General features: G+C 47.9%; 1 protein-coding gene across 1 annotated transcript; it reads left to right on the plus strand.

Moving 5' to 3' along the window:
• The first annotated feature begins 14,733 nt into the window (after nt 1-14,733).
• On the plus strand, nt 14,734-15,857 carry LOC124708917 (germin-like protein 5-1). The gene is made up of 2 exons (XM_047240554.1): nt 14,734-14,974; nt 15,079-15,857. The coding sequence occupies exons 1-2, from the start codon at nt 14,848-14,850 to the stop codon at nt 15,618-15,620; spliced, it is 669 nt and encodes a 222-aa protein (XP_047096510.1). The 5' UTR covers nt 14,734-14,847; the 3' UTR covers nt 15,621-15,857.
• Nucleotides 15,858-25,722: the final 9,865 nt, after the last annotated feature.

A 25,722-nucleotide genomic window follows, 5' to 3' on the forward strand; every position in this document is an offset into this window, starting at 1 on the left:
TTCTCGCCGTGCGTCTACCTCGCTGCCGTGCGCCTAGTCTCTGCCGTGAGCCTAGTCTCTGCCGTGCAAACTTCTTTGCCGTGCGCCCTCGCCCTTCCCAGCACGGCAAAGCCTCCTCCGAGGCACACCCAGCGCCTCCCAGGAGCACGGGCTTGCGCCACGTGGCGCCTTTGCCGTGCGTGTGCGCACGGCAAAGTGACCAAATGTCCTTTGCCGTGTGCACACACACGGCAAAGGGGCCTGATTTTTTCATTTTTTTGCTGTTTTTCATTTATCCCTGCAGTTCAAATATTGCATTTCACAAATATATAACATATACAACATATATATTCACCATAGCATCACCAAACACATCAACAACACCACAAATACATCGAGCACACATAGTTCATGCATAACAAGTGCAATGTCCATTATTACAATCCATAACAAGTGCGAACAATCCATAACAAGTGCGAACAATGCATTACAACGACGACGAGTGCACGAAGACCATGCCATCAACCTTGTCCTCCTCCGCTTCCGCCGGCCTCATCGTCATTGCCTTGTGACATATAATCTATAAGCATGTTGATGGAATGAACATTTGCATTTGCATATTGAACACTTGAACAAGTAGCGGGTTGGGCACAAGAGGACTCACCGCGGTTCATGCTCCGGATGATGTTCATGTTGTTGACGGTGATAGGTGTCCCCGGGTCTGAGTGGGCGGTGGCGGCATCCACATGGAGTAAGGTGGAGGAGGAAGACTCCCCGGTGGAGTAGACGAGCCGTATGGCTCATCAGCCAGCTCATCCGTGCCTCGCTGCTGCTGCATCATCTGCTGCTGCTGTTGCATCCGCTGCATCATACGTGTCCTGTCGCTGCTGGTACTCCGAGAATCGTCCGCTCCATGTTCCGTGCGTGCTCCTGGGCCGCCCTGCTCCTTCGCTGCCATCTCCTCCTACGTTGTGTTGCCGCGATGTCATTAACATTTCAATGGAAAGCATGTAAAGGAAATGTAGAGACCCGAGGAAGAACATACCCGTAACCGCTCGAGCGGCTAGATCCGAAGCCCGTGGCCGGGGCTCTACCTCAGGCTGGCCGCTCTTACGACCACGACGGATCCGGCGGAGAGAGGGAACCCTCGCTGGGTCGACGCACCCGTCACCAAACCATAGGCGGCCATGCTTCAAGCCTTCTCCCGCAAGCACCGCGACCTCAGGGTCAAAGTCCTCGGCCTCTGGATTGGCCTCCTCGCCGTACTTCCGCTTGAACTTGGAGACATACGACGTGCACCGGGTCTCGGATTGCGGGTTAACCCACACGGACCCCGTCTCGGGATCAGGCGTCTTCCTTTGCTTCATCTTCTTTAGCACGGCAAAGACGTTAGGCTTCGCTCCCGTCCCGACTTCCTGCAAAAGAGAACATGTAATTCGGTGAAGTGACACACCCTTGGAGAGTTAACAAATATATAACATGAATTCAAAGAATGAAGGAACCATTAATTTGCTCACCTCCTTACGCAGGTGAAGAGAGATGGGGATGCTGCCTTGGATATGCGATCCACCTCGCATCTCTGCCCGCTTCTTCTTGCCCTCCTCGTGCTTCTTGAGGTACCGGGGGCATGTCCACCACATGACCATCGCACGAAAGCACCTATCGTCGTTGCCGACGTACCGAGGAGGGTTCTACATGCACAAGATAAACCCATTATGGTAAAATAAACTACATGGCGATAAAGAAATCAATAACACATAAATGCAAATACCTGCAAGTACTGCCACGGCTGCATGAGCGTGTCGCGAGCGTCCTCCTTACTCATGTGGACGAAGCGGTCGGCGTGCCAGTCGCGGACGCATTGAACACGTGCCTCGTAGTGCATGCCAGTCACCCTCTTCCTTGCAAGCTGGTGTAGGACATCATCGCACGCATTCTCCTTGCCCTCGGCCCTCTTGAAGAATTTCGCAACATAGGTAAAACAAGGGGCATTAGTGCAATTATTGTGAACCAAGGAGAGTGTATGAATGGTAAGAAGTCAAAAGTCACGTACCCAGAATTTGGCAACAACCAAATCCGCCGCGGTGCCGCGGCCAAGAGGATCTTCCGCGAGGCTGTAGTGCGCCCACCTCCAAGCTACGTCGCAGCCACCGGTAGGGAGATCGACTATCCCGGGGAAATAAAATCTAAGTAGGCCCCCAAGGATGTTCGAGTACCCACGTGGCGGTCTCTGCGTCGGGTCTTCAAAGCTGGAACGAGCTGCACCATGAAACGACAACATCAATATGTATGTGATAATAATTTTGATAATGACAAAATTGCGATAACGAAATGCCAAAAAATAACATGTACCTCCTTCCATAGGGCACAAGAACAACGTGCCTGTAGCGCCGACTCTTCGGCGAGGGAGCTGTGTTATCCCACGCCGATATGGCTTCCTATCACGTGGCCTCAGCCTCTCCAAAGCTGGAACGTACTGGTAATCCTCCGGCTCACACCACTCTAGGCTTGGATCAGGATCGAACACTAAGTTCCCCAACCCCTCATCCTCCGAGAGGTCGTCCTCATCCCCCTCCTCCTCCTGGTCCTCCCCACCCCCCTCCTCCTCCTGGTCCTCCCCACCCACCTCCTCCTCCTGGTCCTCCCCACCCCCGTGGTGCTCCTGGTCCTCCTCCTCGTCATCATCATCGGCTGCGGGAGGGGGGCTAGGACTAGGAGTGAGTACCCGCGTCGCATTCTTCCTACGCGGCCGCCCTGTGGGAGCGGCAGGAGGGGGGCTAGGAGGGGGGGTAGTAGCTCGGCCCTGCCTCGAAGTCCCTACACCTACCAAGTCCTTGAGCTTCTTTTTAAGACCGCCACCCCTTTTTTTTGGCGCCATGCTTCAATCACCTGCAAACACAAATGAAGAGAGTGGTTTATTAGTACGCAATATTGTAAAGAGATAAATATTAGTGAAAGCAACAGAAATATAAGTAGATGAACATTAATGAAAGCAACAAATAATGCAAAAGGATGAACATTAATTAATTAGTGGAAGCAACAAATAGCTACCATAGAGTTCTCTCAAACATAGCACGGAGTTCTTACAAATAACCTAGCTAGACAATCTCTATTACACGGAGTTATTACAAATAGGCTAGCCTCACAATTACTACTACATAGATCAGTAGCATGTGTCGCCATCCGTGATTGGACCGCGTGTCTCCTCATCGTCATCAGGCTCGGCGAACCAATAATCATCAATGAAACCTGGAGGTGGTCCATCTGCATCGAGGTCAATCCCTGCTTTGAACGCCTCGAGCAAACTCAGGTCTTCCGGGGCACAGACATCCTCATCTTCATCTTCTGCATTGTCTCCATCCATGCCCGCGTCTTCTTGTTCATCGTCTACGACCATGTCATCGATAGTCGGCAAGCCGATTGTGAAATGGCCGGGGAGCCCTTCTTCCTGATAAAACTCGACACTCCTTGCTGAGGGGTCTACGCGGCGGTAATCGTCCTTGTTTGGCGGGGGCGGCCTATTGCGTGAAGGCACCGTCATCACAACATCCCATCCATGTAGACGTTTTGTCGGGTTTCGCACGCGTACGGGAGATAGAATACTTGAAAGGCCTGGGTTGCCAAGATGTACACATCCTCTCCCTTATAAACGGAGTTCCTTTCAACTTCGACCAACCCAATTTCAGGATCCCGTCTCACCCGACGTGGGTCAAACCAATGGCATTTGAAGACGACGGGATTTAGCCCTTTGTGAAACCCGTAATTCAGCTCGTATATACCCTCGACTCTTCCATAGTAATGGAGCCCATCATCACCTTGACATACCACCCCACTATTTATTGTCTTCGCGTTGGGCCGGCTTGTTGTGTATTGATGGGTCCGGAAGCGATACCCGTTCACGTCATAGGAGTTGAACGCTTCTACGGAATGGTCAAAGCCCCTAGCAATTTTTCTTAGCTCGACTTCATCTCTTTGTCAGTTCTTGCCTACAAGTTTAGCACAAGAAGTTTAGAACGAGAAATGACCGATAAATGTAGGAAGTGCTAGCTAATTTGGATAGAATAGTACCAAATTACAAAACCAGCTACTCGAAACCGAAACCGCCTCCCTTATCGAAAATTTGCTTGGATTCTTCCGGGGTAGGCTCCTCGTGGGTATTCTTCCAATGTATAGCCTTGAATTTCCTATACCGATGAAAAGAGGAAGAGTTAGCCACGAACATACGAGTGAACGTTTGCGAATAATTAAATGGTTCGCACTTACTCGATGTACGGCTTCACTTCGACCATGGTGTTTAAGACATACGAGTGGATCAAGGTCCGCTCGGGTAGGTCCGTTCTGTACGGCTTCGAGCCACTTGACTTGCCACCAAGCCCCACGAAGATGCTAAGCTTGGGTACTTCTTCATTGTTGGCGGCATTGTAACGGAGGACCGGGTTGTGCTTTGTGGGAATGTTGGGATCATAGTGCTTAGTGGTGAAGTTTGCCACCTCCACGTTCGGGACTGCCTCGGCTATGGATGCTTCGATCTTGCATTTATTGCCGGTCATTTGACGAAGCTTTTGTGTTTCTCTCTCGGGACCAAACTGCCAACGGCCCCAATTCGGGCCCCCTTTAAGCACTCCTCCGCGAGGTGCAGGATCATGTGTTGCATCGGATTAAAAAACCCCGGAGGAAAGATCTTCTCCGGATCGCAAAGCAACACGGGTGCCTCTTCATCCAGCTTCTCAATCACTTTAGTGTCTAACTCCCTAGCACAAATCTGGCGGAAGAAAAAACTCAACCTCGCTAGCACTCGCCAAGTCTTCTCGGGGACATAGCCTCGAATCATCACCGGCATTATCCGCTCAAGCCATATGTGGTAGTCATGACTCTTCGGTCCTTGTACTCGCGAGCGTTTCAATGTTCGGGCCCCTCATCCAGTTGGCTGCGAACCCATCGGGGAAAAACAAGGAGTCCTTCATCCATTGGAAGACCTCCCTTTTTGGGCCTTTGTGAGGCGGAACGGAGCGTGTGGCTTAGTCCAAGTTTTTTTGGCACCATTAGGTGGCTGCATGTTCAACTCCGGCCTATCACACCACCTTTCTTGATCAATTCGAGCCTTTATGTTATCCTTCGTCTTCTCGGTGTCCACAATCGTGCTCCAAATGGCTTCACCGATATTCTTCTCGGTGTGCATTACATCAATGTTATGCGGGAGCTCGAGAAACTCAAAGTAAGGGAGCTTCCATAAGCACGGCTTGTGAGTCCATTGGTGTGTCTCCCCATATCCTAAGAAACCATTCCCATCAGGGCTAGGCTGAAGAGCATCTAACTCGGCCTTGATTTCCGTTCCGGTCTTCGGAATTGGCTTCGGGCCACGGACAACACGGCCTTTCTTGAAACTCTTTACATCACTCCTGTATGCATGCCTCCGCTCAAGGAACTGTCGAGCTTCATCAAAGCATGAATACTTGCCTCCCTTGTTTAGCCAGAAGAAAGTCACGGCACTGTACTCGCATCGTGGGCAAGGCCACTTCCCATGTGTACACCACCCGCGAGAACAAAGCACGTGCCTTGGCAGGTCATGCGGGGACGTGTGGTACCACACATACATATCGAAGTACTCCTTCTTTGATGCGTCATATGTTCGGATCCCGCGACCTTCCCAGCCACGAACCAAGTCATCCACCAGCGGTTCCAGGTACACATTCATGTTCTTGCCGGGTATTTGGGCCCCGGGATTATCATCGACACAAACATGTTCTCCGATCTCATGCGGACGCCGGGGGGAGGTTCATGGGAATAACAAACACCGGCCAACAACCGTATACTTGCAGCCGACATACCATATGGATTGAACCCATCGGTTGATATCGCAACTGCTACGCTCCTCGGGTCACCTCGCTTTCGGTGGAAATTTCTTGACAAAGTTCTTCCATGCAGTACCATCCGACGGATGTATCATCTTGTCGGTGTATCTGTTTCCTTCCACGGCCCACCTCATCTGTTGGGCAGTATCCTCGGTCATGAAGAGCCGTTGGATCCTCGGTAGAACTAGAAGATAGCGGAGGATATTCTTGGCAACCGTGGTCTGCCTCTTCTGACCATCACCATTGCGGTCTACCTCAAAGTACCTAGAGGAATTGCATTTGATGCAATAATTTGTGTCAGCGTGCTCCTCTCCGAATAGCATGCATCCCTTTGGACAAGCGTGTATCTGCTGAGATGACATCTTAAGGTCACCGAGCAATTTGGTCGAATAGTAGAAGTTTTGCGGCAAGAGGTGCCCTTTCGGCGGAAGGCTGCCTACGATGACCAGAAGTTCATCGAACCCATCTCCGCACAAGTTCCTATGGCACTTCAAGGCCATAAGGCGAGCGATGGCATCTAGTTGGGTAACCTCTGTATTTTCATGTAGGGGTTTCTGCGAAGCAAACGAGCCTCATAGTACTCCTTTGTGTTTTCCTCCGGGTCCTCACTTGTCTCCGCATCCCGAGGTGTCTCCACCTCTACATGAGAGCTTTCGAGCACATTACCATTAGCCAAGTTTTCTAAGCACCTATCAAAACCAGGTGTCATATTCCCCCTAGGTTGAATCTGCCGCACCTCCTTCCTAGCACGTTTCTTTGCCTTTTCTCCATGGTAAGTCCAAATCCTGTAGGACGGTGTGAACCCAAACTTGATCAGGTGCATACTCATAGTTTCCTTGTCCTGTGCCTTTCGGTTAGCGCACTTACTACAAGGGCACCAAACACTTATAGGTCCGCTAGGGATGGCAAACGCCCTATCCACAAGCTGCTCGGTCTTTTCTCCCCATTCATCAGTATAGTTGCACTGACTGATTCTGCCATCGTACATCCAGCCACGATTATCCATCCTCTAATCAGCAACAAAACAGACGAACATAGCATTTATATATCAAATAGGAAATAAATGCATCATATATTTATTTATTTTACGCGTGCATCAACCTGAAACTCTACTAGGTGGGCTCCTAGCAGCCGCCGGATCCGTAGATTGAGTACGTTCTCCCAGCTCTACCCGATCCGAGACAGAATTTCGGCAGCACCTCCCCGCTGCTCTCCCGATACACGTCTCGGCAAAAATCCGAGAGGGTGTGCATCCGGAGAACAACGGGGAGGCGCTACCGAAATCCTGTCTCGGATCGGGGTAGAGCACGGAGAACGTACCCAACTACGCATCCGCCGGCTGTCCCGATAAATGCCGTAAGAGTTACGGTTCATAATATGCGAGACCACTAATGCATATTTATCCGCGTAACCCTTACGGTCGGGAAGAGACGCCTAGGTATCGCGACAGACTTGGTGATCTAGACATAAAGAAAAAACCTAGGTACAAGAGAGGCGAACGGATTCTCACCCTCGAAGCGTGACCGACAGCCGGCGAAGAAGACCAACGACCCTCTGAGAGAATCGTCGAAGAAGATCCGAAACGCCCCGTCAAACACCCCCGCGACGCCGCCCCTCGTGTCCACCTCGAAGCATCGCTCGCATAACGAGAAAAATAGTCATGCAAGTGAACAAGAATTTTTTACAATAGTGGTATAACAATATTACTTCACCATAAAGAATTTCCTTCCGGCACATTATCTTATTTTTGCCATATGGGGCTAGTTTTAACATATCCGTATCATAAACACCTTTTTCAAAGCTAAATTCCTATTTCTAATTTATACTAAACACTAAAATATTATCTCGCTTCACCTCCAGATTACTATCTCGCTTCACCTCCGGCGCCTCGAAGAGCTTTCCGTTATTGCGGCCAAGAGATCCTCACCGCTGTTGCATTTGCATCTACGGAATTGCAAGCGATTGGCATTGTCACTGATTCTTTGCATCTACTCATTTGCTACTGATTGCTATTGCGCGCTACTGATTGTTTGTATACTTTATATATTTCTTTGCATGTACCGACTAGAACAAAAAAAGTAAGAGATAGAAAAATTGCTAACCTTAATTGAGCAGCGATGCGGGATCGGAGGCAGGGCAGGCCGCAGCGGACGCGGGAGGCGAGGCGGGGCGGCTCGAGGGCGAGAGGAGCGGGAGGCGAGGGCGGCTCGACGCGGGAGGCGAGGCAGGGAAGGGGCGGCCCGAGCGGTGGCGGGCTGACCGGAGGGGTAGAGGAGCGAGGAGGTGGGCGACGGCGGCCCGCTGCGTGGGCGGTGGGGGCTGGCGACGGCGGCTGGCCGGAGGGGCCAGCAGCGGCGGCTGCGTGGGCGGAGGGGCGAGCAGCGGCGGCTGCGTGGGCGGGTGGGGCCAGCAGCGGCGGCTGCGTGGGCGGGGGGGGCTGGCGACGGCGGCTGGCCGGAGGGGCGAGGAGAGCGAGGAGGTGGGCGGCGGCGCTTGGCGCGTGGGAGGAGGCGAGGTGGGGGCGCGTGCTCGATCCGGCCGGGAACACCGGTCGGATCGATGCGTTTTAGGGTTAAGTGAAAAGCCTTTGCCGTGCGCGAGGCCTTTGCCGTGCGGCGGGGGCGCTTTGCCGTGCGGCAAAGACTTTGCCGTGCGCAAATAACCTTTGCCGTGCGGCTAGGCCTTTGCCGTGCGCAAAGTTTCCTTTGCCGTGCGGCGGAGTTCTTTGCCGTGGGCTCACGCACGGCAAAGAATTTTTTATTTTTACCATTTTAATTATCGATAACATTAAGTTTTATTTAAAAATTATATTAAACTTGTTTTTTCAAAATGTGTATTATGTAATAATATATGTCCCATGCTTTTCAATAAATATGTGATTCAATCCGGTTCACCTCACGCGGAAAAATCAAGGGGGTAGACGCAACTTCAATTGCTAACGCGGGAGTTGCGAGATCAACCCGAAATCCCTAACCATAACCCTTAACCCTAAACCTTACCCTAACCCTAAATCATAACCTAAGGGAATGAAAAGTTACATTGGTGCACCCTCGCGCGGAGAAATCTAGGGGGTAGACCCGCCGGGGCACACGTTCCGCTGTTTTGGGGGAGGAGGGGGATAACGACCGCCGGAGCACCGGAACCCCACCAAACCTTGCATGTGGACCTATGATATGTTCCAAAGTGTGGTGCAAGGTCTAATGGTGCAAAAGTAGCTCCCCTAAACCCTAAACCCTAAGCTGGGGAGGCTTCGAGCCCTAAACCCCTCTAAATCCCTAAACCACGACGCCGGAGCTGCGAGAACCATGCATCATAAACCCTAACCCTAACCCTAAACCCTAAACCTAAACCTAACCATCAATACTTACCCTTTAACCTAAACCCTAGCCCTAGCCCCTAAACCCTAGCCCTAACCCTACACCTAACCCTAACCGATAGACCGGGCACACCGTCGATCGTGTGATAATGGCTCTAGGCTAGCTGGTATATGTGCCAAAGGGTCCCAATCTTTGGTTCTCCATGTGTATATGTACTAAACAAACATAAAGGAATGAAAAGTTACATTGGTGCACCCTCGCGCGGAGAAATCTAGGGGGTAGACCCGGCGGGGCACACGTTCCGCTGTTTTGGGGGAAGGAGGGGGATAACGACCGCCGGAGCACCGGAACCCCACCAAACCTTGCATGTGGACCTATGCTATGTGTCAAAGTGTGATGCAAGGTGTGATTCACAAAATGGTGCATGGCATGGATCCCCGGTCCGACATTCCTCACCTTCGGGCGATAACACTTAACGATTCCCGGACGTGTACGCTGAAGTGTCCCGCCGCGGGTATATCGGGGGCTAGACTGTGCCAAAGGGTGCCACACATGGTTTTCCATATGTCCATGGACTAAACAAACCTAAACCTATGAAAAGTTACATTGGTGGAACCTCGCGCGGAGAAATCTAGGGGGTAGACCCGCGGGGCACGCGTTCCGCTGTTTTGGGGGAGGAGGGGGATAACGACCGCCGGAGCACCGGAACCCCACCAAACCTTGCATGTGGACCTATGATATGTTCCAAAGTGTGGTGCAAGGTCTAATGGTGCAAAAGTAGCTCCCCTAAACCCTAAACCCTAAAGCCGGGGAGGCTTCGAGCCCTAAACCCCTCTAAATCCCTAAACCACGACGCCGGAGCTGCAGAACCATGCATCATAAACCCTAACCCTAACCCTAAACCCTAAACCTAAACCTAACCATAAATACTTACCCTTTAACCTAAACCCTAGCCCTAGCCCCTAAACCCTAGCCCTAACCCTACACCTAACCCTAACCAGTTAGACCGGAGCACACCGTCGATCGTGTGATAATGGCTCTAGCTGGCTGGTATATGTGCCAAAGGGTCCCAATCTTTGGTTCTCCATGTGTATATGTACTAAACAAACATAAAGGAATGAAAAGTTACATTGGTGCACCCTGCGCGGAGAAATCTAGGGGGTAGACCCGCCGGGGCACACGTTCCGCTTGTTTTGGGGGAAGGAGGGGGATAACGACCGCCGGAGCACCGGAACCCCACCAAACCTTGCATGTGGACCTATGCTATGTGTCAAAGTGTGATGCAAGGTGTGATTCACAAAATGGTGCATGGCATGGATCCCCGGTCGACATTCCTCACCTTCGGGCGATAACACTTATCGATTCTCGGACGTGTACGGCTCGAAGTGTCCCGCCGCGGGTATATCGGGGGCTAGACTGTGCCAAAGGGTGCCACACATGGTTTTCCATATGTCCATGGACTAAACAAACCTAAACCTATGAAAAGTTACATTGGTGCACCCTCGCGCGGAGAAATCTAGGGGGGTAGACCCGCCGGGGCACGCGTTCCGCTGTTTTGGGTGGAGGAGGGGGATAACGACCGCCGGAGCACCGGAACCCCACCAAACCTTGCATGTGGACCTATGATATGTTCCAAAGTGTGGTGCAAGGTCTAATGGTGCAAAAGTAGCTCCCCTAAACCCTAAACCCTAAGCCGGGGAGGCTTCGAGCCCTAAACCCCTCTAAATCCCTAAACCACGACGCGGAGGCTGCAGAACCATGCATCATAAACCCTAACCCTAACCCTAAACCCTAAACCTAAACCTAACCATAAATACTTACCCTTTAACCTAAACCCTAGCCCTAGCCCCTAAACCCTAGCCCTAACCCTACACCTAACCCTAACCAGTAGACCAGGCACACCGTCGATCGTGTGATAATGGCTCTAGCTGCTGGTATATGTGCCAAAGGGTCCCAATCTTTGGTTCTCCATGTGTATATGTACTAAACAAACATAAAGGAATGAAAAGTTACATTGGTGCACCCTCGCGCGGAGAAATCTAGGGGGGTAGACCCGCTGGGGCACACGTTCCATTGTTTTGGGGGAAGGAGGGGGATAACGACCGCCGGAGCACCGGAACCCCACCAAACCTTGCATGTGGACCTATGCTATGTGTCAAAGTGTGATGCAAGGTGTGATTCACAAAATGGTGCATGGCATGGATCCCCGGTCCGACATTCCTCACCTTCGGGCGATAACACTTAACGATTCACCGGACGTGTACGTCTGAAGTGTCCCGCCGCGGGTATATCGGGGCTAGACTGTGCCAAAGGGTGCCACACATGGTTTTCCATATGTCCATGGACTAAACAAACCTAAACCTATGAAAAGTTACATTGGTGCACCCTCGCGCGGAGAAATCTAGGGGGGTAGACCCGCCGGGGCACGCGTTCCGCTTGTTTTGGGGGAGGAGGGGGATAACGACCGCCGGAGCACCGGAACCCCACCAAACCTTGCATGTGGACCTATTCTATGTGTCAAAGTGTGATGCAAGGTGTGATTCACAAAATGGTGCATGGCATGGATCCCCGGTCGACATTCCTCACCTTCGGGCGATAACACTAACGATTCCCGGACGTGTACGCCGAAGTGTCCCGCCGCGGGTATATCGGGGGCTAGACTGTGCCAAAGGGTGCCACACATGGTTTTCCATATGTCCATGGACTAAACAAACCTAAACCTATGAAAAGTTACATTGGTGCACCCTCGCGCGGAGAAATCTAGCTAGGGGGGTAGACCCGCCGGGAGCACGCGTTCCGTTGTTTTGGGGGAGGAGGGGGATAACGACCGCCGGAGCACCGGAACCCCACCAAACCTTGCATGTGGACCTATGATATGTTCCAAAGTGTGGTGCAAGGTCTAATGGTGCAAAAGTAGCTCCCCTAAACCCTAAACCCTAAAGCTGGGAGGCTTCGAGCCCTAAACCCCTCTAAATCCCTAAACCACGACGCCGGAGCTGCAGAACCATGCATCATAAACCCTAACCCTAACCCTAAACCCTAAACCTAAACCTAACCATAAATACTTACCCTTTAACCTAAACCCTAGCCCTAGCCCCTAAACCCTAGCCCTAACCCTACACCTAACCCTAACCAAGTAGACCGGGCACACCGTCGATCGTGTGATAATGGCTCTAGCTGCCGGTATATGTGCCAAAGGGTCCCAATCTTTGGTTCTCCATGTGTATATGTACTAAACAAACCTAAAAGAATGAAAAGTTACATTGGTGCACCCTCGCGCGGAGAAATCTAGGGGGGTAGACCCGCCGGGGCACACGTTCCGCTGTTTTGGGGGGAGGAGGGGGATAACGACCGCCGGAGCACCGGAACCCCACCAAACCTTGCATGTGGACCTATTCTATGTGTCAAAGTGTGATGCAAGGTGTGATTCAAAAAATGGTGCATGGCATGGATCCCCGGTCTGACATTCCTCACCTTCGGGCGATAACACTTAACGCATTCCCGGACGTGTACGCCGAAGTGTCCCGCCGCGGGTATATCGGGGGCTAGACTGTGCCAAAGGGTGCCACACATGGTTTTCCATATGTCCATGGACTAAACAAACCTAAACCTATGAAAAGTTACATTGGTGCACCCTCGCGGAGAAATCTAGGGGGGTAGACCCGCCGGGGCACGCGTTCCGCTGTTTTGGGGGGAGGAGGGGGATAACGACCGCCGGAGCACCGGAACCCCACCAAACCTTGCATGTGGACCTATGATATGTTCCAAAGTGTGGTGCAAGGTCTAATGGTGCAAAAGTAGCTCCCCTAAACCCTAAACCCTAAGCTGGGAGGCTTCGAGCCCTAAACCCCTCTAAATCCCTAAACCACGACGCCGGAGCTGCAGAACCATGCATCATAAACCCTAACCCTAACCTTCAACCCTAAACCTAAACCTAACCATAAATACTTACCCTTTAACCTAAACCCTAGCCCTAGCCCCTAAACCCTAGCCCTAACCCTACACCTAACCCTAACCAGTAGACCGAGCACACCGTCGATCGTGTGATAATGGCTCTAGCTGCTGGTATATGTGCCAAAGGGTCCCAATCTTTGGTTCTCCATGTGTATATGTACTAAACAAACATAAAGGAATGAAAAGTTACATTGGTGCACCCTCGCGCGGAGAAATCTAGGGGGTAGACCCACCGGGGCACACGTTCCGCTGTTTTGGGGGAAGGAGGGGGATAACGACCGCCGGAGCACCGGAACCCCACCAAACCTTGCATGTGGACCTATGCTATGTGTCAAAGTGTGATGCAAGGTGTGATTCACAAAATGGTGCATGGCATGGATCCCCGGTCCGACATTCCTCACCTTCGGGCGATAACACTTAACGATTCCCGGACGTGTACCGCTGAAGTGTCCCGCCGCGGGTATATCGGGGGCTAGACTGTGCCAAAGGGTGCCACACATGGTTTTCCATATGTCCATGGACTAAACAAACCTAAACCTATGAAAAGGTATATTGGTGGAACCTCGCGCGGAGAAATCTAGGGGGTAGACCATCCGGGGCCCACGAGACAGCCGTTTTTAGGGGGAATGACCCCGGAGCACCGAAATGCAACCAAAACTTGCAACTGGACCTAAAACCTACCCTAACAAACCTAAGAGAATGAAAAAGTACATTGTGCACCCTCGCGCGGAGAAATCAACGGGGGTAGACCCGCCGTCCCGCTGTTTTGGGGGAAGGAGGGGGACGGCCGCCGGAGCACCGGAACCCCGATATTTGTGGGGGATGAGCATGGAGACTAATTTTGTATTGCACATTGTCTTAAGTAACACTAATAAATAGTCATCAAAAAGTAAAACTAATAAAAAAATAAATATAAGTATTAGATGTAAATAAAATAGAAAGAAAAACAAATAAAATGAAGTATGGCGCACGGCAAAGAAGGAGTGCACGGCAAAGGCGTCTTTGCCGTGCATTTTATCTGGCCGCACGGCAAAGGGAAGCCCACGGCAATGTCCCGATCCTTTGCCGAGCACGGTTTCTTTGCCGTGCGGCCTCCGTTGGCTTTGCCGTCATGGTTTCTTTGCCGTGCGCGTTTGAGGAACTTTGCCGTGCGAGTGAACGTTGCCGTGCGGCATGGGTGAGGTTGCCGTGCTCTTTATCTTTGCCGTGCGCCACCCTGTAACTTTGCCGTGCACATATTCTTTGCCGTGCGTGCCTCTTGCGGCGCACGGCAAAGAATTCTTTGCCGTGCGGTGCCTCACGGCAATGATATGCTGCACGGCAGCGCCTGATTTTCCTGTAGTGGCTTGTGGTTCAGAACCTAAAATATTCTGCTACGGGATCAAAATCAAGAGATGGGTATAAAATAACAACCTATCACATTGTTCCTTGTGTACTCCTACAGCAATCTTCTCCTACTTCCTACCTCACACGGCCAGCACATTTCTTGGGGTGAACGGACAATCTTCTTCTCATACCTTGGCACTCACATCACTCACTCCTGCTCCAGTCTCTCTCTCTCTAGTCCCCACCTGTTATAAATTTCATCCACATCTTTTGTCTATTCAGCATCCAACAAGGTCATTCATCTCGAACAGGGAGCGTAAAGGAGCGTGCACAGAGAAAGGAGTAAAGAGAGGCAGGCCCCAGGTCATAATACTCTCATCCAAATCAAGGACCAGCGCAAGCACGAGAGCAAGCCTGCAATGGCCATGGTTTCGCCCCTGCTTCCCTGTGCCATCATGGCACTCCTGCTCTCTGTTCTCCCCTTCCCCTCCATCGCCGGCGACCCTGATTTGCTCCAGGACATCTGCGTTGCCGATCTCACTTCAGGTAAGTTGTTACCCCTACTTCAATCGAGAACAATAGAAATAGAACAACTGCAGACTTGAGTGCTCACCTTCCATTCTTGCTCCCTTGGAAATGTCTGTGTGCAGGCGTGAAAGTGAATGGGTTCGCCTGCAAGGCGACGGTAACCGAGGACGACTTCTACTTCAAAGGTCTAGGCACGGCAGGCAACACCAACAACACCTATGGCTCCGTGGTGACCGGAGCCAACGTGGAGAAGGTGCCTGGCCTCAACACCCTCGGCGTCTCCATGTCGCGCATCGACTACGCGCCGGGTGGGCTCAACGCGCCGCACACCCACCCGCGCGCCACTGAGATGGTCTTCGTCCTCCAGGGCGCCCTCGACGTCGGCTTCATAACCACCGGGAACAAGCTCATCGCCAAGACCATCGCCGCCGGCGACGTCTTCGTCTTCCCCCGCGGCCTCGTCCACTTCCAGAAGAACAACGGCGACGGCCCCGCCTCCGTCATCTCGGCATTCAACAGCCAGTTCCCGGGCACCCAGTCCCTCGCCATGACGCTCTTCGGTGCCACGCCGCCCGTGCCCAACAATGTGCTCACCAAGGCCTTCCAGGTCGGCACCAAGGAAGTGGAGAAGATCAAATCCAGGCTTGCCCCAAAAAAGACCTGACCAAACAATGCTCTAAGTACTCATATGTGGTGTTTCTTTCGACTGACATGCATGAATCCCGAGTTGTGTCTGTGCTCCACTTTAATTTTACCACTGCACCTCTGTTCTTCTTTCTGTCTTGATAATTTGATCAATCCTCATTGTGTAATGCTGCCCGACCCGCAGCAAGTACAAAAGCTACTAGGGGTTTCTTGTAATAAGACCATGGAAAAAAATAGCGCGCTATTCCAACGCTAATAGCACGCTATAGCATATCTGGAGAGCCGACGCTACGCTATTTCAGCGCTATAGCGCGCTATTCGCGTTAATAGCACGTTATAACATGCTAATAGCGTATTTTTAGACTCACGCTATTTTGTTATAGCGCGCTATTTTTTTCCTTGAATAAGACAACTGCTTTGTTCATTCCAAATTCAATCATTTCACCGTTATAGCGACAGTTTCACCACTCACGAACCGTCTCCTCCTACCTTTTGTTTTTATCGACTCCTTTCTTTGTTTCTCCTTTGGATATGATAGCTCCCAGAACAGAAAAAGGCATTTCCCTTTATATCCATGCAAACATCCAAAGTAGCAAAAAAAAAAAGGAAACATTAATGAGCGAACGTTAGAACTTCAGTCTTTTTTTTAGGAGCAAACATATGCCGAACCGACAGACTTTACCGTGTGTGGTGGCTAGCAACTTCCATTTTTCTCATCGATCTGCCCTTCTTGTGTGTGTTCCACGCTTGATGCCGGACCTCGACCGGACGCTTGATGCCGATTACCGTCCAGAAAACAAAGTGAATGAGTAATCTGACAAACTTAAAGAATCATTAATGCCGCATTACCAGAATGTACAATTGTTCGATTTGCAAAAAAAAAAGAATATACAATTGTTCCATGTAAAGTACTCCCTATGTCTCGGTTTAACAGACATGCACGCAGTTTAAGACAAATTTTGACCATTGATTTGGTCAACAAAATATAAATTTTATACCTATAAAATCTATATCATTAGATTCGTATACAAAAAAGATTTCCAATGATATAATTTTTGCGATATATATTTCATATTTTATTGATCAAAATAATGCTTAAAGTAATTTCTTAAACTACGTGCACACATGTTAAACTGAGACAAAGGAAGTAGTTGATTAGTTTTCCTTTTTTTGAGCAGCGGGGAGCCCCCCACCCCACCCACACACACACACACAAGGATATAGAAACTGCATTTATTATCTTGATAGGATTACAAGTTATAAAGAGGACCTCAAAGAGAACATAAATGACATTCCAGTCCTCTGATTTCACACATTGGACCTAAAAATAGAGTAGAAGTTCATCATTAGGTCCTTCTCCATTGGAGTTGATCTGGAGCTCCCGAGCATGGTTGTCGCGTTGAAGCTGGCGAAGGCCTCAGAAATGGCCCCATCAAGGTCCGCGGCGGGCCAGACTAAGGCCAGCGAAAGGCCGCACACACGATGCCTCTCCGAAGAAAGAAACAAACTCCATATTCCTTCGCTCGCCAGATCTGCACAAGCCACATGCAAATTGAGGCCCCCTTCTTTTCCATCACTTCGATGTCTTGAATGAAGATGGGTCACAATGTCATTGACCGAATTTGAGAAGTGAACACACTTATTAAAGAGGATCTCACTGTATCAACCCTTCAGCTCGTTCCCCACCACGGAGCTCTGCAACAATATGTTAAAATCCCCAAGGCATAACACCAAGCACGATAAACACAAGAAGGTACCAAGCCCATGACCTAAACCTACTACTAGTATATACGGAGGAGCCAGAATACCCCTCACCTCAACGAACCAGACGACATAGCCACTAGAGAGGGAGGGGATAGGAGCCGTAGGTGGACTAGCGACTTTCAACGGGATGGAAGGAGAGACAAGAGGAAAGAGAAATTGGAGCGACCCAGATTTGGTGGACATGGGTGTAGGCGCACCCGTTTTTAAAAGAAAATAAAAAATGCTACTCCGTATTTTAATTTCTGAAAATTTGAAATAGTTCATGCATCCATACATTACTTTGATACTTACCCGTGCATTTTTTCAAGGCATAATACAACCATATGCGGCCTACGCTAGAAAAGAAAAATGGAAATTTTTATTTTTTGGATATTTTGTCACTTTCATGTAGGCTACATATATTTGTATGTTTTCTTGAAATATAAGCAAGTGAGTATTAAGATAATATGTGTGTGCAAAATTTTATTTCATTTTATTCAAAACTTCAATATTTATTTCAATTTATTAAAACCCGAGTGCGCCTAGATCTAGGTTCACTAGCAGTTTCCGGGAAATGGAGGCCCTTCCTGCAGCATTCTTTTCGTTCAAAATCCACTTAACGGTAAGCACGAAGAATATATGCATATGTGAGTATAGGACAAAAGAATTACAGCAAGTGGACCGAGGGTGCCATGCTTTGTGGCGAAAAAAGCACGTCCTTGGGGGTAGGGACCTGCTAAGGCAATGGAGCAGAACGTAAATCAGCTTTTCTTCTCACACTTTTAAATGTGCGGGGCACAAACAGCACGACACACCGTCACTTCCACATCAAGCAATTCCACGACCCCATACCGAAAAAGGGAGCTGGAAGAGCATTCACAAAGCTAGCTCAATATTACGAGCCCCTGCTGGGTTGCTCGAAAGAAAAATACCAATACTTTGATAGGTTGGTTTCTTGGGGAAATTCACATTGGTTTATATGTGTAGATGCACCCCTTGTCTAAAAGGTATGTTTTAAAATGCTTATAAATTTTGAAAAATATCTGGCTGTAAATCTAGACATTCTATGTTACACACTAAGTTTCGCAAAAAAAAAAGTTTATGGACTGTGTGAAAAAGATATTTTTTGGCGATCTAAAATAGTTTTCCACGAGACATGTTCTTATCTTATTTACGTAGACAACATAAAATATCTTTTTTCCACAAACTTATACAAGTGAACATAGAAGGCCGAGATAGATCAATTGGTAGCATCCAGTTTCTTTGCCCGACTGCCTACAAAAACCTAACGGTCTCTTGATGCACACTTGTGTCGCTCCTAGGAGGTGGCGGGGCGGCTCGGGCAAAACCCTAGCCGCCGCCCCACATCTCCTCCCCCGCATCTCCCGCTGTCGCCAGAGGAAGCCGACGGGCATAGCCCCTCCCTGTAGACGGTGATGGCGGGCTCTCATATCCGAGCGTGACTAGTGGAGGCATGGGCCTACTCCTCCTCGTGTGGTGGCATCTCTGGCGGGAGCTTCGCGTGGCCATGGACGACGCGGCTCATCCAGCGAAGATGGACATTGGGAGGCGGCACTGGACCTCTTCGGCGACCTTGGTGATCACTGTGGCCACAAGGGTGGCACATCGCCTGGTTCGTGGGACTCGGTACGTCTCAGCGCCTTTTCTTCACGTGGTGCGGGTGGTGGTGGTGCCCGCTGAGATCTCCGGTCTCTTATTGGGAGCGGGTGGGCGTCAGCGTGAGGGCCTGCCTATCTTCCTGATAAAGGAGGCGGTCCTTGGGTTCTTCTCGCACAAAGATGGTGTTCTGCTTGATGTCGGCCCTCATTGATCTGGCCGGTGACGAGTTTCTGAAGGCTCCGCTGACAATCTCCATTGGCTTCATGTAGATTGCTGGATCGGATGGGATTCGATCGTGTGCACCCATATTTCTAGCCATGTGGCTTCAGGAAGGAGTGACGCTAAACTTCACTATTTGTTACCATCATGGACATTTTGATTTTTTATTTCTGAAATGACAGTGCCGGAGAATGTTATAGTGGCTGAGGTCTAAGGTCTAGTAATGGCGGACTGGGTATTCGTGTAGAAAAGGACTTTGCTTGGTGTTTCTTAACTTGCAGCAACGACATCGGCGACTGGGGCCGGCAGCCCTAGAGGAGTATGGAGTCTTATATTTCAGGGTGAAAATATAAGGTCTAACCTTAATCTGTTGTGCCTGGCAATGGACTTATTGAAGGTATTCTTTCGAGAGGGTGGACTTGCTCCAGGGTCAAAATCCAAGGTTTGCCTCAATTTGTTGTGTCTGGCAATGGCCTTTTTGAAGGCACTGTGTTAAGAAAATTTTAGCATAAAGTATCACCTTCTCCAACGAATTGGCAAAAAATACCAGTTGTGAATAAAATTGCCAAAACAGACCACCTCACAGCGGCGGCAGGACTTGCCAGGCAACTTGTGGCACCTGCCGCCGTAGATCGTTGAGGCAGGACCCTGCCACGTTAGGTGTGGCGGCACATTAGGCCAAGCAGGCAAGGTAGTTAGAGTCGGGATTCGGAGTCGGATCGATTTTCGTTTGACGGAGTCGAGTCGTAGTATCGAGTCGTAGAATCCTGGATTCTACTAGATTTCTCAGCGAAGATTTTATCCATGCTAAAATTTTGTATAGTAGTATAGAAGAGGTGAAAATACTAAGTAAAATTTCTAGCAATATGGTTTACCCTAATATAGCTAAAAAAACTTAAAAAAAATTATTGCTAGAAATTTATCAATGATAAGACGGTGTAGAATTTAACCTTCCATGTAAATAAATGGTTTCCAGGCAAGTGAAACTGGCTTGGAAGGTTGACATGATATGCTGCTACAGTTAAACGGATGACTCAATTAACCAGTAAGTAGAATCAGGAAATTCCATAAACAGGATCGGGATTTTACAATATTGTATAAGATTCTATGGTTCGAATCGTGAGTCAACATGGATTCTACCAGATTGAGATTCATAGTGGGATTTGGATCGACACGATGTTGTAGAATCGTTAAATCGTAGGATTCCAGGAGTTAGATCTGGATTCTGATTACCTTGCAAGCAGCATAGCCATTACACATGACAGAAGGAGTATGGTGGTGGGCCCTGCCACCACAGCTCATGGCGGCACCCCTGCATGAACGATAGTGCCTGCACCACAGTGTTGCTCCGCCACAAGCCGCGGAAGGTGCCACGTGTCTCTTGGGAAGTCCTGCTACCACTATGAGGTGGTTTTTTCTGGCAATTCCATTCACATGTGGTCTTATTTGCCAATTCGTTGGAGTAAGTGGTTTTTTATGTCAAAATTTTTGTGTTGAGAGCACGGACTCCAGATGTTGTCTTGCCTGTAGGTTGTGTTGTAGCTACAATGTTTTGATCACGGTTGAGAGACTTTTCTATTGTAAATCTCTATGCATCCATAATGTCTTTAGAACATTTCTTTTTTGCAAACACTACCTATAATTGGTGTCTTCACGACAATAATATATAGCACAATGTGTTGTAGCTACAATGTGGTCTTACCTTCCTCAACTGCATAATCTGAAAGGAAGTGTGGTAAGCTCAATCTAGGAAGTGAATTCCTCCGTTAAATGTAGCACTAGACAACAACTTAATGGGAACCAGCAGAATTCCCCGCAGCCTCCCATGAAGGCATTGCCGACAAAGAAGGCGAACCAATCAATATCATACTTGGGGCGTGGAAAAACAAGACTCAAGAGTTACAGTCTTATAGAGCTCGTGAATCACCTGTTCTTAGCGTAGGCATGGCCTTGCCAGAGGCAGGCGCTGATGGTGGCCGAGGAGTCTGGATCGACGGCAGAATCTAGGAGGTAGATGGCCGATCAACGCATCCATGTGGGAGCGGAAAGCTCAGGCACCGCTCAAGACGGCGCAATAATGAGAGAGGGGGGAAAGAAAGAACAAGGAACAAGATACGATCACATCGCCCGACAAAACAAGGCCTGAGGCCCGTTTAAGCTTTTTACGGCCCGATATACCACAAATCGTCTAGCATGGACTCCGGAGTAGCAAACCAGTCACGTTTGGCTGGACCATTTGGTGGGATTCGATGACCTAAGCAAGAACCGAACATTGAATGACCTGATCCGACGGTCCACGACATGAAATCGATGTGCAAGCTTCAAGGTAGCTGAGTTTTACTGTTACTCAATTTATAAAACCCGCTTTCTGATAAAGAATACTTTATTATTTAAAAAGTATAAGTATTACAACTTGATTCTACATAGTTAAGATGTACCCAGCCGCACAAACATCCAGGCACCCGACGATACAGAAGGCATAACAATTGATCATAGAAACATTATGAACGCCTAAGAACGTGGATTGCCAACCACAGATTCCGTTATAATCTATGTTGGGAAAATGTATCTCTTGTTGTATACTCGAACAGGGTAGGCACCTCCATAAGTAGGCCGCAATTCTCCCTCGCTGAAGAGACGACCATGAATGAATCAAAACAATGTTGGTAGATAACCTACAAGAAGAGAATAATTTTTATCATTAAAAATGTTGTCATTTCTACATAGTCATAGCGACCATCGCAAGCATTCCCACCCTAATAACAGTTTTAAACATGTGATCCACCTCATTAAGCTAGTTGCCATTGATATTCACAACGCTACGTCATGGGTATAAGTTAACCTATTTGGGTGACTGGCCATATAGATCTAAAAAACTGACATTGAAAGAATAAATGTTTAATAGTCTCTTTGCGATGACATAAAACACATATTTTACTTCCATGTCAATTACGATTTGCAAGGTTGTCTTTAGTAAAATAACCCCTACGAACATACCATATGAATACCTTAATCTTTAATGTAATATTTATTTTCCAGATTTTTGTATTATCTACCAACACGTTAGGCTGGATCAATGCATTGTACATAATTTCCACTCTCATGTATTCGAATGAAAACTCGTTAGTTCCTTGCATTAACCAGATCATATCCAGACGTCGAAGCAAAGCATTCTATGATGTTAGCCTTTGATCAACGAGATCACGCCTGAACATCACATCCAGTGGTGATGTTTCCAGCACCTTTGCTAGTGTATCATATTTGTGACGCACAATATTGTATACCGGAGGATATTATTCTCGAAGAGTGGCATTGCCAAGCCATTTATCTTGCAAGAACCTTATCTGAGATCAATCCTTGATGGGAAAGATCCATACGGGAATAAGAAATTCTTTGTCGCTATAAGATCAGCTATAAGTAATGTGTCCCCAGGTTTCCAAAATCTTGGGATAAATCCGACATACTTTCTCTATATGGATATTTTCCATATTCATTTTCCAAGGAGAGCTCAGTTTTTAACTTTAAGGTCTTGAACACCAAGTCCTCCTTGATCTTTTGACGGCAAACAACATTTTATTTCGCTAGTCGTTATTTCTTTTTCTCACTATCTATTTGCCAGAAGAATCTTGATCAAAAATAATCTAATCTTTACAAAACTCTTTTAGGCAACTGGAACAAGAAAATCATATACACTACCATATCAGATAGTAACTTGCGTTTCCAGCTAGATAAACGTCTTTGAAGACTTTCCTCAACTTGTTTCCATTCAACATTTTTAAGCCACATGTAACGAATCGGAACGCCTAAATAACTAATATAAAACTTACCAATCAGGCAATCACACAACCAAAAAGATTAACATGCTGGGTGGCATTGTCTTGAGCCTCACCGAAGAAGAACACTTCAATTTAATGGAAAATAATTTTAAGACTGATAGTTTCTTAAAAGCTGATAAAATTAACTTAAGGTTTCTTGCTTTTTCAAGGTCGTTTTCCATAAATAGTTTGCAATCATGAACTCATGATACATCATGTGATTTGTTGCTTGTATAATTGTATTGACTTTTATTGTGTTTACAGATTATTTTAGTTACTTTGGTAACTTTATTTTTAAAGTCCATTCTTTTTATTTTTTAGTACCATAACAAGAAATTGTCTTTCTAAATTTCACCTCAACTTTAGCTTATTTTGTTATTATTACGGTAGCCAAACTATACAAAACTGGATTTACTAGAGTACAAGAAAACCAAATAAATCTAGGGTGCAGATGGCTACGATGGGCCAACAGCTTTAGCCCAACGACGGAGGTTAGGTTACGACCCATGGACGAGAGGGGCCTTGTAAGTGTGAGTGGAGGAGTTCGCTGCTCCTCGGCCCGTTCACGAGCTAGCGTGACAGTAAGGGGCAGCGCTCGACGGCAAATCCTATATGCCGACCAGGTCGGTGGCTACCGCGCGCCGCACACCCCCGCGCGCGCGGTATGGGCCGGCCTGGTCGGCCCAGTTCGTGTTTTTTTGTTGTTTGATGTTCTGTTTTTCTATCTTTTCTGTTTCTTTTTTTTCTGTTTCTTATTTTTGTTTCTTTTTTTTCTGTTTCTTTTTTCGTTCTTAAGATTTAATTTTTAAATTTAAATATATTTTAAATGCTATCTCAAATATTCGAAAAAAATAAAATTCGAAAATTTATTCAAGTATAAAAATTGTTCAAATGCGAAAATTGTTCACGTAAAAAAATTGTTCAAAATAAAAAATTGTTCAATTATAAAAATTGTTCAAATACGATTTTTTTAAATATGATATTTTTTCAAATTCGAAATTGTTCAAATATAAAAATTGTTCAAATTCGAAAATTATTTAAATTTTAAAAAAATCAAATTTTAAAAATGTTCTTCGAAAATTGTTCGTATATAAAAAATAATAAATTTTGAAAATTTGTTCCAATTTAAAATTTGTTCTAATTTAAAAATTGTTCAAATCTAAACAAATAAAAACCTGTTCAGGAACTGAAACCGCGACCGTGGGCCGGGCCCAACAATGGCTGGGGGTGTGCGGCTCGTCGCTCCGCACCGAGCAGGTCGGTGTAAAGCACCCCCCGCGCTCGACCGTCAAAAAAACAAAAGTAAGGGGCAGCGCTCGACTGACAAAACTGAACCTGAATGATCAAAACACACTCGTTGTGCCTTCATTCCTTGCGGTCTTCTTGCTGTCACAATTCATTTCCCCGGTGCCTCCTTCATCCTTCAGATCGAAACTGGAAGCATGACACCCTGGCCCCGCAAAGTCCACTCTTCCAGATGCCTCGCCCAGGTCGAAACAGCCAGCCCTAAATCCTAGCACTAGCAGTACCCACGCTTACATGTTACCTCCCATGGGAGTGTCTGTGTGATGTTTCATCTTAGTGCGCACTTACAGTTTGAATACTGATGAATGCTCAGTTAATGGGTCTTGCATATCTTCTCCCCTTCTATCATGGGACGCGTAATACTCGGGACATGCTAATTCCTCTTCACTTTCTCTCAAGTTCACATGGACATGACGAAAACTAGGGTTCTTGACCATTTCTATAATGCTTCTGAGCTGGTAACCCTGATTTGGCTTAACTTAATTTCTCATTTATCCCACGAACAAAGCAAAAAATAGAAATAATGTGCCTTGCGCATTTAAGTCTAATCTTGCTGATTCAGATCGACAAGCAAGTCAGAATGAAACACAGAGCTCAGAGAACCAATCCCAATGTTGTGTTCACACCGAATCTTAACTACCGTACTTACCATCATGGATCTCACCGCTTATCACTTCGCCTCCAACCGACACCAATTTAAAATCCTGTGATCATTCGATCCGTTTCAGAATTGCGGTTAATCTGGGCGCCAATTGGCCATGTTATCGCCGTCTAGATGCCCTTACTTCACGGGCCCTACATGTTACTACATAAAGTAATGGCAACGACGGAGCACAATGAGACTTCAGTAAAATCTATTTGATTGGTCAGAAAGAAAATATTTTGTATTAGTAATACATGATTGACTTGAAGGACGATTAGAATTAGCATCCATGCATGCCCCAGTCCAACTGACACAAGTGTTCCGTCCGGAAGGTACACTAAGGTTCGTACGTACGTAGTGAAGATGTACCCCACTCATAGGCTAGCTAGCCCTCTGTCAGTTCAGAGGAGTTAAATCACAGATCAAAACTTGCAGAAACAGTGCCGCGTCACACATGACAATACCCTGTACTAGGTGGCCTGCTCTAGTAAATGTGACTTTCTTGGGATGTCAACGGCAGATAAACAGCTGCGCAAAAACATGGTAACTTTGAGATGTGAAACTACTGCTTATGAATAAACACATACACTAGCATGTACACTTCTCTAATCGTCCCTAGATATCGATGATTGAGAGATGATACGAGAATAAACACATATAGTGCACATAAAAAAGTTGCTTCACTATGTGGCAGCCGAAACATAACTATTGCTGATCAAGTAAAAGCCATGAAATGTTCGACCTGAATATAGATATGTGTACCAGTATAAAATGAA

Source organism: Lolium rigidum, chromosome 4, assembly GCF_022539505.1.
Source record: "Lolium rigidum isolate FL_2022 chromosome 4, APGP_CSIRO_Lrig_0.1, whole genome shotgun sequence".
Taxonomy (NCBI): Eukaryota; Viridiplantae; Streptophyta; class Magnoliopsida; order Poales; family Poaceae; genus Lolium; species Lolium rigidum.